Genomic DNA, 15,910 nt, shown 5'->3' on the forward strand with positions numbered 1-15,910 from the left:
ATGCATAGGATGTCCAAAAGCATTATCTAATAGAAGCAAAATCTTGAAAGGAATGTTGTTGTCTTTACAATATTTTTCAACCTTGGGAATGAAGCAACATTTAAACCAATCCTCAAAGAGAGATATTGCTATCCATGCTCTCTGGTTTGATCGGAAATGCACAGGCAGGGTGGCTTAATTGATGGCCTTAAATGAACAAGGATTTCCAGAATGGTACACAATCAGTGGTTTTAATCTGTAATCTCCCACTGCATTAGCCACAAGCAAGAGTATGTCCCTATCTTTTGAAGCCTTGAAACCTAGCATTGTCTTTTCCTCTTTGGCAATGTATGTTCGATCCAGCATTTTTTTCCAATACAGAGCAGTCTTGTCAACGTTAAAAATTTGCTGCGTTGAATAGTGCCTTCATCAATAATTTTTTCCAACACATCACAAAATTTCTCTGCAGCTGCAGAATCGGTACTGACAGCTTCACCACATACTTTAATGTTTTAGAAACCAGTACAATGCTTGAACCTATTAAACCACCCATTGCTGGCCACGAACGTAGTTTGGGATCCACCGCACTTATCCTTAATATCTTCATAAATACTCCTTGCTTTTGTTTGAATGCCCATTGGACTCAGGGGAACTTGCTTCTAAATCTGATTTTCTATCCATATTATTAATAGCTGTTCCATCTTCGATATAGCACCGGAACACTGTTTTGCAATTCACTGTTGATCTTAAGTGCATTGATCCATTGACATGTTCTTTTATATGCGCACTGTCCTTCAAAATAGTATTCACTACTGAAGCAGCGAGACCTAATTCCCTTGCAATAGATGACAATCTTTGTCCTGCTTCGTACTTCTTAATAATTTTCATCTTCATTTCTAAATCAATTTTGTTTCATTTCTTAGCACTGCCAGCACTTGCACTTTCTGTGGGTCCCTTTCCCTTCACCATTGTAATAAGTAAATAGGAATGAAGAGAAGTTTATGAAAATTTGTTTTTTATATGACTGAAGATTTCAGTGAAGGGGAACTCATTTCACCATAATACCGTAATGTAAAAACCCACAGAATTCCACTTATCGGGATTATCGCAAATGCAATAAGATCGAGTTTACTACCCATTTATAATAGAATGTACTAACAGAAAAGCCCAACAAACCAGAATGTAAAGTGCAAATTGTTTTTATTGTTTTTTGGTTGTGACCTCCAGAAATGTGCTTTGGAAAAATATCACAAAGGTGTTCAAAATTGATTCTTATAATGGGAACAAATGATAACGATTGAAGTGTAGTGCAATTCCATTATAAATATGACCTTTTAGAGAGATAAACAGCTTAGTAATATAGCAAAATTTTCACTTTCAAGGACTCGGAACGAATTACAAAAAAAAAAAAAAAAAAACAAACAATATATTATTCACAATACCTCCATTTATCCCTACAGATGCAAAATACATTTCCATATATATTTTTTTCAGTTTGCACCTTCCATCAACAACTTACGTAAAGTTGAATTTGTGTAAGTCGAGTATTACGTAAGTCAGGGAGTTCCTGTATTTTCTTCTGTATAGAATATACTAACAGAAATGCCCAATAAACCAGAAATTGCAAATTGTTTTTATTGTTTTTTGGTCGTGACCTCCAGAAATGTGCTTTAGAAAATTATCACAAAGGTGTTCAAAATTGATTCTTATAATGGAACATATGATAACGATGAAAGTGCAGTGCAATTCCATTATAAATATAACCTTTCAGAGAAATAAACAGCTTAGTGATATAGTGAAATTTTCAACTTCCAAGGACTTGGAAAGAATTACAAAAAAAAAAAAAAAAAACAATATATTACTGGGTTCACATTACAATATTTTCACAATATCTCCATTTATCCCTACAGATGCAAAATATGTTTTCATATTTTTTTCAGTTTGTGCTGGCCATCAACAACTTACATAAAGTTGAATTTGTGTAAGTCAAGTATTACATGTCGGGGAGTTCCTGTATTTTCCCTTCTGTTAAAAAGTCACTGGTCATCTGATACAATGTGGCACAATCACTGTTTATTCCATCCTCCATACCACTAGAGTTTGAATTACTTGCCTTAACCCCACATGCTGATCAGGCAAAATAATCGTTTTTTTTTTTATCCTAGTGATTTCAGTCACACAGTTGCTTAGAGGGTCAATAATGAGACTAAGGGATGATATAAAGGAATTACCATTATAAGGTGTCCCTTTATATCATATGAAATGCTCCATTAAGTCCTTCTGATGATGAGAATTTTTACATAAGAATTCCTGAAACATTATTGTACTAATACTTTATGCGCATTGTATGTGCTTGTATTGTATTAATTCTTAAGTTAGTTAACAGCAAGTATACTGATCAAACTTCAACTTTTGGATCCTAAACTTTCTCTGCAATATGTAACCAAATTCAAAGTCATTTTCAGTGTTCTGCAAAGTCTGGGTCTTCAAAATTAATTTAATGCTGTATTAAAAATAAATACCTACCTTACATGACACTTTGTTAGAAGCTACCTTGCAGTTACTTTTCCAATCCCACAGATTAACAATCATATCGTGCTGAGATCCAACAGACACAACATATTTTGTGTTTGGAGAAAAAGCCTAAAGAATGAAAGCAGAATATTGAAAAGAAAACATACATTTACAAAAACTTGATGAAATGTCATACAAAAACATTAAGAGTTATCATTACAAATGGCATGCAAATAAACATTACACAGATAAATATACTTCATCGCCATAATGTAACAATGTCTCTCCTCTCATGGCTTCAATCTTTTCACCAGTCTTCATCTGGTAGATTCAACTGACTGGATGTCCTCAATGCATTCCATGGGTCTTGCATTATCTAGGCCAAATTGCATCCTGATGTTAGTGCTGAACTCTTCAGTGATCCAGAGTAGCTGTTGGAGCTGATTCTTGGTTGTGGTAGAGTTTGGTGTCATCCATGTACATCAAGTGAGAGAGGGTGTACAAGATTGCAGGAGCTATCAGGTTCTTGATGATGGTCCATTTCTGGTCTGCTAATTGCTGTTTGGTGACTTGAAGAGTCGGGAATCATTCCAACCACTTAGTGTGTAGTTTCATCCAGTACATTATTGTGTCTGTCTCTAGCTTCATTACTTCATAGTATGCTCAGATGATGAACATATTCATTTCAATGCTCCGCTTCATGTGGCCAACACATGAAGCGGAGGTGGTCACTAGCACAGTTGCACAAGAAGCACTTCCAGCTGGTTGGGCTTGCCCTTCAGTTGTGATAGCTATATGGGAGATGGTGCCACCCGCTCCACTGTTGTCCCCAGGAGACTGTCTGCAACTTTTTGAGCTGACCCCTCTACCTAAGGCCTGACTGAATGCAAGTGAATTTATTCTACGCCACACCCAATGCAGTATGTTCAATATTTCTACAACTCATCTTTATCCAGCCATGGAGGTGAACCCATTTAGCTTTGACATTCAGTGGTGGGGATAGTTATGGGGGCAACACCAGACAGTGCTACTCTCTGTCTCAGCCATCACTTTGACCTTGGGGGAGGTAGATCCAATGAAGCAACTTTTGCAATTTTTTTTTCTCGCCTCAGTGATTTTTTTTCCCTGCTACAGGGGGATTCATACCTGAATGCATGATATTGGTGGTCTGCCATCATAACCACTGGGTTAATTGCACCACTTTTATTATTATTATTATTATTATTATTATTATTAGTGGCATGTGATACAAGGAAGCAAGCTTATAAAGCATCATCCAAAAAAAAACTTCCATATCATTTATCCACCCCTCCAATAATTCGACTGGTTCTTTCTTGAATTTATTCAAACTGTCCACCTCTACAAAAATTCCATTAATTTCTGTACAAAGGGGACCAAACCAAGCACCGAACACCGACTGACCATGGCATCTATCACCAAGAATTCTTCAGTTCTTAGTGATGAAATTAATAGGAATAATAAATTACAGTAAACCCTAAATTTTACAAACTAATAGGGGGAAGGGGGTGTCTGTTATTGCTGAATTTCCATAAAACCAAAACTTATTTTTTGAGACCATCTGTACCTGACAAAATTAAAAATTTAAACAGTTACTCTGTATATGCATGTATTAGAAACACTAAAATAAAGTTATACAATGAAAAACATGCTTTTATTTACCTTAATTTATTGGGTGATATAGAGTATATAATTATACCCACCAACTAAAAAATTAAAAACCCTAATGAAACTGACATCAACTAATAATTAAACGTACATTATGCAAATATAGGTTGTCACATAGTATGATCACAAGTTCCTTGGCATCAGATAAATACTATGTAAATACTTTCTTGGGGCTTCTTAGTTGATGTGGTCATGGGAAGGACAGGTGAGCCTTCTGATTTTCAGAAGTGTTTCAGTAACTGTTTTTAAAATGCTAAACTGTACCTTATTTATGGTGTGCAAAACATATATGGTGTGGTATTTATTAACATTCCCTCCCTCATGGGAATTTGGTTTACAATAAAGAATTTAGTACCAGGAACAATAAGAATGCATTTATACTCATTTTGGTTATTTTTAAATGATTTAAAATGCTATATTTATTTTAACTTAAAGCGACATTAAGCATGACCTCTACACATACATAAGAATGGCCACACTGAATAAAAAAAGAATACTGCATGTCTACTTCTTATACATCTGGCCAGGGCTCAGAATGGACTGGAATACTTCTTCCCCCCCCCCCACATTCCCTTCATTATCACTAAAATATATTAATAGATCATAACAAATGTAATAGTTTGGGCATGTATAAGGATTCATTTTAAAAAATAAAGACTAAATCAAATTGCTTCATATCAGAATTGGACAACAGTAATAATAAACTGTATAAGCCAGACTCAGCAATTCACAAGTTTTACATAAATAATATGTTACAGATTTAAATACAGCTAACTTACCACACAGTTAATGCCATATTTATGTCCTGCAAGTTCTGCTACCTGTATACGCTTTTGAATATCAAACACTCGTACATGAGAAGAATGGCCACACTGAATAAAAAAAAAAAAACAAAAAAAGTGTTACCTAATTATTCACAATGAAAAAAATAAGTAAGTTAATGTATGCAGCACATTACATTCCAGGCACATTAGCAAATGGTACTACTAATTCATGATTTATGACAAAGAAAGAGCAAAAAACAATGACATGTACAGAGAAAATTTCATTTCTGAGCATACACCACAATGACCCATTCATTCCTTTAACCTACTATTTTTATATATGAAAAAATAAATAAATAAACATTTGGTGGATTTTTATTGGTCTGACAAATTCCTTGTGAATCACACCCTGTGTGTTGAAAAACGTGATTTTTTGGTGTTGATGATGATTTTGAAGTCAACTGCATGCTCTGACACTTTATCTCTGGGTCAAACTGAAACATCCAAATACTCATCTCCAGTGACAATACAGTCAAAGAAATTAGAATTTTTGGCTAAGGTAAAGAAAGCCAATACGAGAACGACGAGAAACGTTGGATAACTTAAATGGAAAATTAGTTTCCCGACACCGGACTCTAACGCTGCTCGCTTAGTAAACAGACGGTAGGTGTTATCGGTCTGGAGCCGAAATCGAGAAGGATATATTGATTGACAGGTAGGCGTGGCAAACGATGAAATGATTGGTGGTGGGCATGACAGAGGACAAGCTACTGTGTAGTCATTGGTTGCATTATAATGTGGAGGATGATGAGTAAAGAACAGCGCATAATAGTTTTGTAATGAACGGTAAACACGTAATAGTAGCGATGAATCTTTTAAAGATGGAAGAAATTTTTAAGGAAAATAAAATGTTGATTTTTTGATTTTTTGAACTAAATTAATAAAAGTTTCGTTCTGTTCACTTTTATGCTCTTCATTATGTGTTTTTCTCATTACTAAAAGCAGACTTTTGGAGTTCATGAGTGTTTTTACTATAATACTAGGTCTATAAGTAGCTTATAAACCTAGTCAGGACCCTTAGTTTATTCTGAATTGAGACAACGAGATTTGGAAGTTAATTAATACTTAAGTGTCCGTAGATTTACCGTTCGTAACTTGCCGCCATTGTTATACAATACAACATTATATCCCGAACTAGATAGCGTAAGCTTAGTATAGAATAGTATATATTCCCTTTACGATGCCCTCTATGCTACATACGTAGTTCAAGTTTATGGGTTAACTATGGTGTATTTACACCGATACTATATAGTTAATTGTCAAAACCCATAAGGATTATGCCCTGTGCATTTTGTTTTCAAAATACATTACTTCCACACCCTTTTGGCATCTCTCATATTGTGGATATAACTTCGCAACTGTGATGGCTTGTTGTATTACCTGGGTACCTGCCCGCCCACTGATGTTGAAGCCCAATAGCTTCAAAACGATCGTCTGGGTGGTGGTACAGATGAAAAAAAATAACAGTAGTCTTCTCTACTAGAGAAGCATTATTTATTTGAAGTAATGCAATAGCAGCTATCTCGTTGTGAAGGCAACCACAATATGAGATACAATTAAAATGATGCCCTCTACACTACACTACATACGTAGTTCAAGTTTATGGGTTAACTATGGTGTATTTACACCGATACTATATAGAATAGTATATAATATAATATTGTAAATTAATCAGTAAAATCTATTAATCTTGTTAAACTTCATTGTTAATTCAATTGTACTTTTTAACTAAATACATATAACGACTTAGATTACAAACGTAACATAATTAATTAATACATAACTTGATACGGAAGTTATATAAACGGAACTCGTAGATAATACTCAATACTGAAAAATATATATAGCATTATAACTGTGTTGGGATACAAGTTTAGGGTTATAATTTTGTACTGAAATTTAAATTTTATTGAAATTAAATCGAAATCATGACTCAGACCAGAGCAGCAAAGCAAAAGGCTCAAACTAATGGGAGTGCTGTGGCTCAGGGAAGAACTGAGGCGGGGCAGTTGCCCTCTGAATCACAGCCTTTTTAAAATGCACTGCTTGCTTGATGAAATTAAACTCACAGTTTAACTTCTGTTCCAGTTTCCTGGAACAGAAGTTAAGCTGTGAGTTTAATTTCATCTGTGAGTTTAACTTCTGTTCCAGGAAAATTAATGGAGGCACTGGTTAAAGAAGCACTGCATGATCATCTAGACAAGACTTCAGTTATAGCTTGGACACAGCATGGTTTTGTAAAAGGAAAGTCTTGCCTGACCAATTTGATTGGATACTATGATGCAGTCACAAAAGAATTGGATGCAGGGAATAACTTTGACATTATATATTTGGATCTTATAAAGGCTTTTGATACTGTTGCACATGGAAGACTGCTGCACAAATTGGAGCAGTGTGGCATTAGAGGCAAATTGCTGCTAGAGCTAAAGGGATGGTTGAGGAGGAGAAGACAGAGAGTTGTAATCAATGGACACTGCTCATCGTGGACTAATGTTATTAGTGGAGTCCCTCAGGGTTCATTTTTGGGTCCATTATGTTTTCTGTATTTATAAATGATATTGATGATGGTATATATCAAGCTTAATGTCCAAGTTTCCAGACGATACAAAGGTTGGCAGGGTTGTTAAGGACACTACTGATGCTATGCTGCTGCAACAGGATCTGGAAAGGTTGAGCAGATGGGCTGAGATGTGGCAAATGAAGTTTAACATTGACAAATGTAAAGTACTACATATGGGAAACAGCAACCCCAGAGCAACGTATCAACTCTGTGGTACTACACTGACAGTGGTAGAGAATGAAAAGGTCCTGGGGGTAATTGTGCAGGCAGATATGAAATTCTCTGAGCAGTGCAGACAGGCTGCAAGAGTAGCTCATGGTGTCTTGTCAGTGATATACAGGAATATTTTTTGCAGGGATAAGGAGGTGATTATTCCCTTGTATAAGGCAATGGTCAGGCCACACCTTGAGTACTGTATATATGTCTGGAGGCCTCATTTCAAGAAGGATGTAGAGCTGCTGGAACGAGTACAGAGAAGAGCAACAAGATTAGTGAATGGAACAAAGGGTTGCTCTTACGAAGAAAGGCTTAAGTTTTGCAAATTACAGTGTCTGGAGGTGATCTGATAGTGGTGTATAAAGCCTTGAATGGTTTGATCATTCTCAATGCCGATGGGATTCTTCCTCTTGCTCAGAATAATCTGAGAGGGCATAAATTCAAATTGAGGAAAGACAGATGTAGGATATATGTGCGGAAATTTGCCTTTAGCCAGCGGGTAGTTGGTTGGTGGAACAGACTTCCATCCCTTGTTGTGGAAGTTGATAGCCTAAATAAATTTATAGCTCAGCTGGACAGGTATTTCGAACGAACGGAGGAGTGTAATGGGAGTGGTTTTTTTTTTTTTTTCCTGGCTGATGCTGCATAAGCTTGCTTTCTTGCATCATATGCCTCTACTAATGCTATACTGTTGATTTAGGTTTGGTTACGAAAAAATACAAAAACTTTAGCTAATAATATTCCTATATCATTTAAAATTAGAATTCAATATTGCAATCAAATGAAAAAAATTCTAACAACAGATTTTATAATCAACAAGTTAACTGTAATAGAATGCAGAATTATTTAAGAAAAAATTAGTTGCCTTTTTATACCTCTGAAGACAAAGATGCAAAATATGCTTACCTCAAGGGTATAATTGAATAAATTATTATTCGAGAAGTTCCAAAAACAAATAATAAAACAACGTTTCCTCATTGGTTTCCAAAAACTTACAAGATTAATCTTAAAAAAGGAATAATTACATAAAAAGTTACGCGTAGCATAACATTATACATAGCATAACAGATTATAATCATTTTAAAGAAATGATTATAATCATTTCCTTAAATAATTATAACAGATTATACTGATAAATATAAGCTGTTATAATCAGATAAAAACCTACTGATAAAAAACTATATGGACTATATAAAGAACACTGAGCAACAAGTTATAAACATAGAAAAATTAAAATGGATTTGGGTCTTAATATAGATAGACAGCTCATTAACAAAGACAAAAAATGTAAATTCATATAATAGTCCTTCTGTAAATGAATTCTTCAATTTTTATAAGAATATATATTCTAAATCAGATGATGGAATTGTGCAGCCTGATAAGTTCCCTGAGCAGTGCAGAAACACTGCTGCCAGGACAACTCACAGGTTTTTGTCAATGCTATACAGGAATTTGGCTAGCAGGGATGAGGTCAGTGGGATGAGGTCAGTCTATAACTAGAGCAAATTGGCCCCAATGCAAACACAAGTCACAGGCCCTGCCCTTCTCTGTTAACCCAACTCTAAAAAAAAAAAAAAAAAATCAACATTATTTCTGAAAAATACGGGACACATTTTCAGGTTAGTTTTTACAACTGGTACCCCTTCCGATTTATCATTGCGAGGTAGCAGTGATTGACATACCTAACCTACATTTGGTTAGTCTTAGTGTGTTTATCTCCCTCTTGCTGCTGTTTTAAAAATCAGGAATTCGTTTTCCAGTTTTAAAGCAGTGGCTGGGAAGGGAGGATGAACACGCTAAGGAAGAGTAACCATAGCGTGCTAGACATGTCAATCATTGCTACTCACAACAATCAACTGGAAGGGGTGCCAGGATATAAAGACTAACTCTTCTATTTTTTGCTTTGAAATTTTGTATTTAGAACTTCTTTCAACGAACTTTCATGTTAGCGAAATTCTCAATTAGCTGAGACATCCGTATTTCTGCTTCTATGCTCAAAAGGGCTAAGCCAGACAGTCGTTCTTGACTCTTGGTATTTTTTAAATAAATTTTATTAACTTCAGCTTCAAAAACTATCGCTCCGTTGTTGCCACAGTTACCGGAATTGTCCAAAAAAGAATTAGTAATGAACACACTTCAGTATAACTCATGCTCATATCATAATACTGCACCAATGCTAGTTAAACCAATTCTCTTATTGTGTTAATTTTCTTTATTTCCCTTCAGAGCGTTTTGACGAAAAGTAAAAATTCAGGAGATAAAGATTCAGATAAATCATTCGAATATTGATTCTGTACACAAGATATGTTTCACATGATTCTTTGACTGACGTGTTGAGTAATATATTTGGTGTTAAAAATGAAAATAAGTCGGCAATAGTTTTCAAACCCTTGAATCTGTGTTTTAATTGACTGGTTACAATGTCAGTTATTCTATAAAAGAAATTAACTTGGAAACAATCCTGTAAATTTTCAAATCGGTGATCTACAAGTTATTGATGATGGTATATCAGGCTTAATGTCCAAGTTTGCAGATGATACGAAGGTTGGCAGGGCTGTTAATGACATTAATGACAGTACACTGCTGCAACAGGATCTAGAAAAGTTGAGCAGATGGGCTAAGAGGTGGCAAATGAAGTTTAACATTGACAAATGTAAAGTACTACCTATGGGAAGCAGTAATCTCAGCAGTAATCCCAGAGTAAAGTATCAACTCTGTGGTACCACACTGACAGTGGTAGAGAATAAAAAGGACCTGGGGGTAATTGTGCAGGCAGATATGAAGTTTTCTGAGCAGTGCAGATGGTCTGCAAGGATAGCTCATGGTGTCTTGTCAATGATATACAGGAATTTTTCTAGCAGGGATAAGGAGGTGATTATCCCCTTGTTATAAGGCAATGGTCAGGCCACACCTTGAGTACTGTATACAGGTCTGGAGGCCTCATTTTAAGAAGGATGTAGAGCTGTTGGAATGAGTACAGAGAAGGGCAACAAGATTAGTAAATGGAACAAAGGATTGCTTTTACGAAGAAAGGCTTAAATTTTGCAAATTACAGTGTCTGGAGACTAGGCACCTGTGAGGTGATCTGATTGAGGTGTATAAAGCCTTGAATGGTTTGAGTATGCTCAATGCAGATGAGACTCTTCCTCTTGCTCAGAATCAACCCCAGGGACTCACATCTTGTGAGTATGGGCTTGGCACACCCAGGGTCCTGAGCTGGATATCATCATTCTTCTTTTTCTTAGTGATTCCCTTCTATTTCTGTGTGTGTGTGTCTCTCTCTCTCTCTCTCTCTCTCTCTCTCTCTCTCTCTCTCTCTCTCTCTCTCTCTCTCGGGGCGACTCCGTAGCCAGGTGGGAAGGAGCAGCAGTGCATAGCACACGCTTCTTGATTAGACCGGGGTTCGAGCCCGTCACCACCAAATATGGAGGATGCGGAAAGGTCAGGGAATGACCACTGCATATCCCGGAGCAATATGGCCTTAGTTGCTAATGCTCCTAAAAACCAAACAACACACACACTCTCTCTCTCTTAGGGTAATTCAGAAATTTATTTTGGCTGATGCAGCCTAAGCCTCAGGCTTCCTTGCACCATATGGCTAATAATAATAAATAATAATAATAATAATAATAATTGTCTGAGAGAGAATAAATTCAAATTGAGGAAAGACGGTTGTTGGATAGATGTGCGGAAGTTTGCCTTTATCCAGCGGGTGGTTGATTGGTGGAACAAACTTCCATTTGTTGTTGTAGAAGTTGATAGCTTAAATAGATTCAAGGCAGAACTTGACAAACATTTGGAGTGAGTGCAGTGGTGAGCTATAGTGGGCTCGCGAGAGCCCATTGTTAATTTTTTTTGAAAATTTGCGAGCCCATTGTTGAAACGATCATTTATGTTACAAATTAAATCCTGAATTCAATTATTGAGTATCCAGAGATGGGAACTAGGGTGGGGCGAGAGGCACCCCCCTGCAGCATTTTAAGGGTGCATTCGACCAGTTATGTATTTTAAAATTGCTTCGTTTTTGATTTAATTACAGTCGGAACTCTGTTTAACGAACTTCTTTATAGCGAATTTATTTTTCAATTCCTCTTGGTAATTACGTGTTTAAAATAGTTTCCATAGAACGGAGGAAATTTCCATATAACAAACGGATTATGAGAGACTTAACTTTGTACACACTGTTCCCACCTCTGACCTTTAGGCAATTAGAATTAATGTGTTAAAGGGATACTTTTGAGCAATGTCAGTGGTGCCCATAAAACCAATGCAGCTACCTGCCCCACATACTGAGATTCCCGCTAGAATATGCTTTACATAGCCAGTCAGAAGATTAACGCATAATCCCGAGATGGATAATAGCCTCTGATCAACCTGTGTTGTGGTTCGCCTTTATTCCGGCAAGCAGTCATCTGTTTTTCGGAGAAGTGAGTGAACCACGCCTTCCAGTAAATATTTCCTGTCTAAGTTTACATGGTCCAAGTGGTTCTGACAGTTTGGACAGTATTCAAAGAACTAGTGATGGTAGCAATGTCTTGGAGGGGAAAGGTGCAGAAATGAGGTCACCTGAGATATTAAATAAATTTTCTGAAGATGAAACATTGATAGATTTTGAAACAGCATCGAGGCCTTCACTGTGAAGTTAAATGTTTCAAAATATAAGGGCGTACATAAGTTTTTTTGGCAGCGTTCAAAAAATATTTACTTTTTTTTTTCTGGTTCCACTATTCGCTGGGAAATTTTATGAATGCTTTGAAGATTTCAACTAATTTAGGGTTACCAGATCTAGAATTCAAAAACTAGGACATTTTTAGTTTTAGAAACGAGGATATTTTAAAAATTATATTTATTATTAAAAAATTGCAATACTTGTTTATCGTTACTGACAATCATTTTCATAAGTCTGGATTACAACGAAAGTAATTATAAAATGTTTTACAATCCATTTTCAAATTATAAGTAACCAATAAAATACTGTTTACAGTTATTTGTTTTCATTTTATTTCTAATGTCACTCCATTGATTTAACAAAAATACGCTCTCTATGTTCTTATTGTGAGCAAAAATAGAAAATGTATACTGAGCAATTTTTAAAAGCTCGGAACATACTTCGGTACTCTTGCATTGATTAAAATATTCAGCTGACTTTCTATTGGCTAATAAATTTCCCCAATTATCATCTTTCTTTTTCTCAAAAACAAGTTCCTTAAAATTCATAAATTGGTCAAATAATCTACTATCATCGATTTTCAAGTAGACAAATGATGAAGTTTAGTCCACGTGTGTAATTTGGAGATAATAAAAAGGTAAAATTTTAATATAGTTCACTTAATGCAACCAGCACATTATTTTTATTTATTCTGTTGTATTTGTATTTTGTGTTTTTGTATGGGTGGCTTCTAGAACAATGTTCATCTCTGCCTCGTTGCTCTGTTCAGTTTTTACAGACTCTGTCAAGGTAAGGCCAGTGTGTGTCATGTAGGGAAAAAAAAAAAAAAAAAGTTGCCGGTTGAACGGATAATGGAAGAGGGTGTAAGAGAGAAAAAATATATGTATAAAATAAGTTTTTCATCCCGCATGGGAGAAACTGATAGGACATAATTTTGTCTGTGAGCTTATGTGTGTTCTGCGTGTAGCGTAGTGTTTTGGCCTTTTGGCTACTAAGAAACAGCGATTACCTGGACAACCGCTTCCAGGTAATCGTCCCTAGCCCTGGGAAGCACGACCTTCCTTACTATCTGCTAGCCCTCCTCCCTGGGGAACAAGTTTCCCAGAGAGGAAAAGAAAATAAGTGCAAAGTGAAGAGGGGGAAAGAGAGGAGGAAGACTCGCCCGGCCCAGGGGAGCCCCAATCCAGGATAATTGTTAGAGGGGGGAAAAAAATAAATATATATATATAATTAAAAATAATAATTATTAAAATAAATAAAAATAAAAGAGAGAGAGAAGGTTTGCTGGCCAGGCCTGGGGAGCCTCAGCCAAGGGCAGAGCGTGAGATTTATTCTGTTGTGTGGACCGAAGGTGCAACGAACAGAACATTTAATGAACATTCATTTTATGACGAGATGATTTTTTAAAATTACAAAAAAATAGGACGCAAGTGTAAAATCCGCGAGGACGCCTTAAAAACTAGGACATCCTCGGAAATGAGGACGTCTGGTAGCCGTACACTTAAAGGACATACAGACAGAAGATCGTCGTCCAAAGAACGAGCTATAAAATTTTTGTTCTTACAGATAAAAGTTCATGAACGCTTATTAATATTGAAGATATCGGCAAATGCGGAAACTATCAGTATTGCTCAAAGTCTGATTGTACAAACAGACTATCCATTTTTATGCAGATTGGTTTTATGGAATAAAATTCTTCATAACATTGACAGTGTAAATAAAGCATTACAAGCTAAAGCTTTGCGTACAATTAATAAGCAGATTGATAAAACATCAAAGAAATAAGGGAAAATGAATTTCAAGTTTTGGATATGTTGTTACCACAGCAGAAAAAAAACGGGTATACCAGTTACAGCTGCCTCCGTAGCCGAGTGGTCAGGAGCGGGAGTGCAGTAGCACACACTCTTTGAGTAGACCGGGGTTCAAGCCCCTGACTGCTGAATACGGTCGATCTGCCAACCCGCACTGGACCAGCGTGGCAGATTATGGTCCATTTTCCCTCAGCATGAATTGTTGAGGAGGCTTCTATCCTGCAGTAGGTTGATAATGGCTGCACTTTTATACCAGTTACATTTCCAAAAGAAAGAAAGAAAAAGAAAAGTGTCACTTTACAAATTTGCCGGCGGTTTCAACTTATCTGCAGAACAAAAAATTTTGTATTGAAATTAAATACATTTTGGATGTTCTTGTCAATGACTTCAGCACTAGTTTTGAAAAACTGAATACTATTTCTTCAGAATTTCTTCAATATTTCGTACTTCACTCGCATTAATTAATATATCTGACTTTGCAGAAGGCTGCTTCCGACCTTGCATTAAAACCCAATAAAGATTTAATGCGTCAGATATTTCAACAGAAATTCAAAGTTTCAAAAATCATGTTTTATCAATTCTGCGGGATATAAAATCTGCAACCCCCTTTAAACTTCTCTGAATCATTCACGAGTATTGTCTAATAAAATGTTATCCAAACAGAAATAGCGTTAAGATTTTTCTTACCCTGCCTGTTATAGGTCCTTTATTGTGAAAGGTCCTTTGGTAAACTTAAATGGATTAAAAATCACCTTAGATGAACAACTGGACAAGAACGACTAACCAACATATCAATTATAATTATATCCATTGAAAATCACGTTGCACAAAACAAACTATGATAACATTGTTGATGATTTTTCTTCAGCAAAAGCGAAAAAAATTCAATTAAAAATGTATCTTCATTGCATATTCTTAGTTTATGTTATAATTTTCAAAGTATTCTATATTATATTTCGCAATATTTTGTTTCTATGATTTTATTCTAGATATATAAATGTAAACTATATGTATCTGTGGTTTTTTTTTTTTTTTTTTTATTTCTTTGAAGTTATATGTACATATTTTCTTTGTAGTTTGTATAGGACAATTTTTTTGTAGATAAAAACGAGTTTTTGTAAGTTTCTTTTTATTTGATATTTTGTTTTATTATATTCATTGTATTATTTTATTAATAAATATATGCAAAATATAGATCGTTTCAGTAGTAATTTTTATAAATTCATGAAGATTGACGACCTACATATAATAGGGGCATACTTATATGACTTTTGCCGCAGGCATAGGATTGCCTAATGAGTGAGTAGATTTGTGAACAGACAACACTGTGAAATGTCACTCAGAATGCTATGTTTCATGTAAGTAATCCGAATGGTTGGCTTAAGCCACGTGGTAGGGATAAGTGAGCAATTGAAATAAGCCGATTTGTGTATGAGGATACACAAATCCTTAGGATAGAGAAGTAATTAGTTGAGTTTCTATGCCGGAGAGAAGTGTATTGCTTATTATCAAGTATTTATTAAAATCTATAATTTTAAATCTTTTAGCCGACCAGGCTAGCCGGGTGGGTAAAATTCCTGCCTGGCAACCCAAAGGTTGCAGGTTCGAATCCCGCCTCGGGCTTGGTTCAGAGTACAAAATTCTAAAACCT

General features: G+C 35.7%; 1 protein-coding gene across 1 annotated transcript in view; it reads right to left on the minus strand.

The window, feature by feature from the left end:
- The window catches only part of LOC150081900 (mitogen-activated protein kinase-binding protein 1-like), a 470,343-nt gene that overhangs the window by 378,050 nt on the left and 76,383 nt on the right, over window positions 1-15,910 (minus strand). The window contains exons 4-5 of the mRNA XM_090378972.1: window positions 4,959-5,051; window positions 2,506-2,622 (exon numbers count right to left, since the gene is read on the minus strand). Coding sequence (XP_090235098.1) covers window positions 2,506-2,622; window positions 4,959-5,051 — 210 coding nt within the window. The remainder of the gene's footprint in view (window positions 1-2,505; window positions 2,623-4,958; window positions 5,052-15,910) is intronic.

This window comes from Mastigoproctus giganteus, chromosome 8 (assembly GCF_048544385.1).
Source record: "Mastigoproctus giganteus isolate SK-2022 chromosome 8, ASM4854438v1, whole genome shotgun sequence".
In the NCBI taxonomy this organism is placed as follows: domain Eukaryota; kingdom Metazoa; phylum Arthropoda; class Arachnida; order Uropygi; family Thelyphonidae; genus Mastigoproctus; species Mastigoproctus giganteus.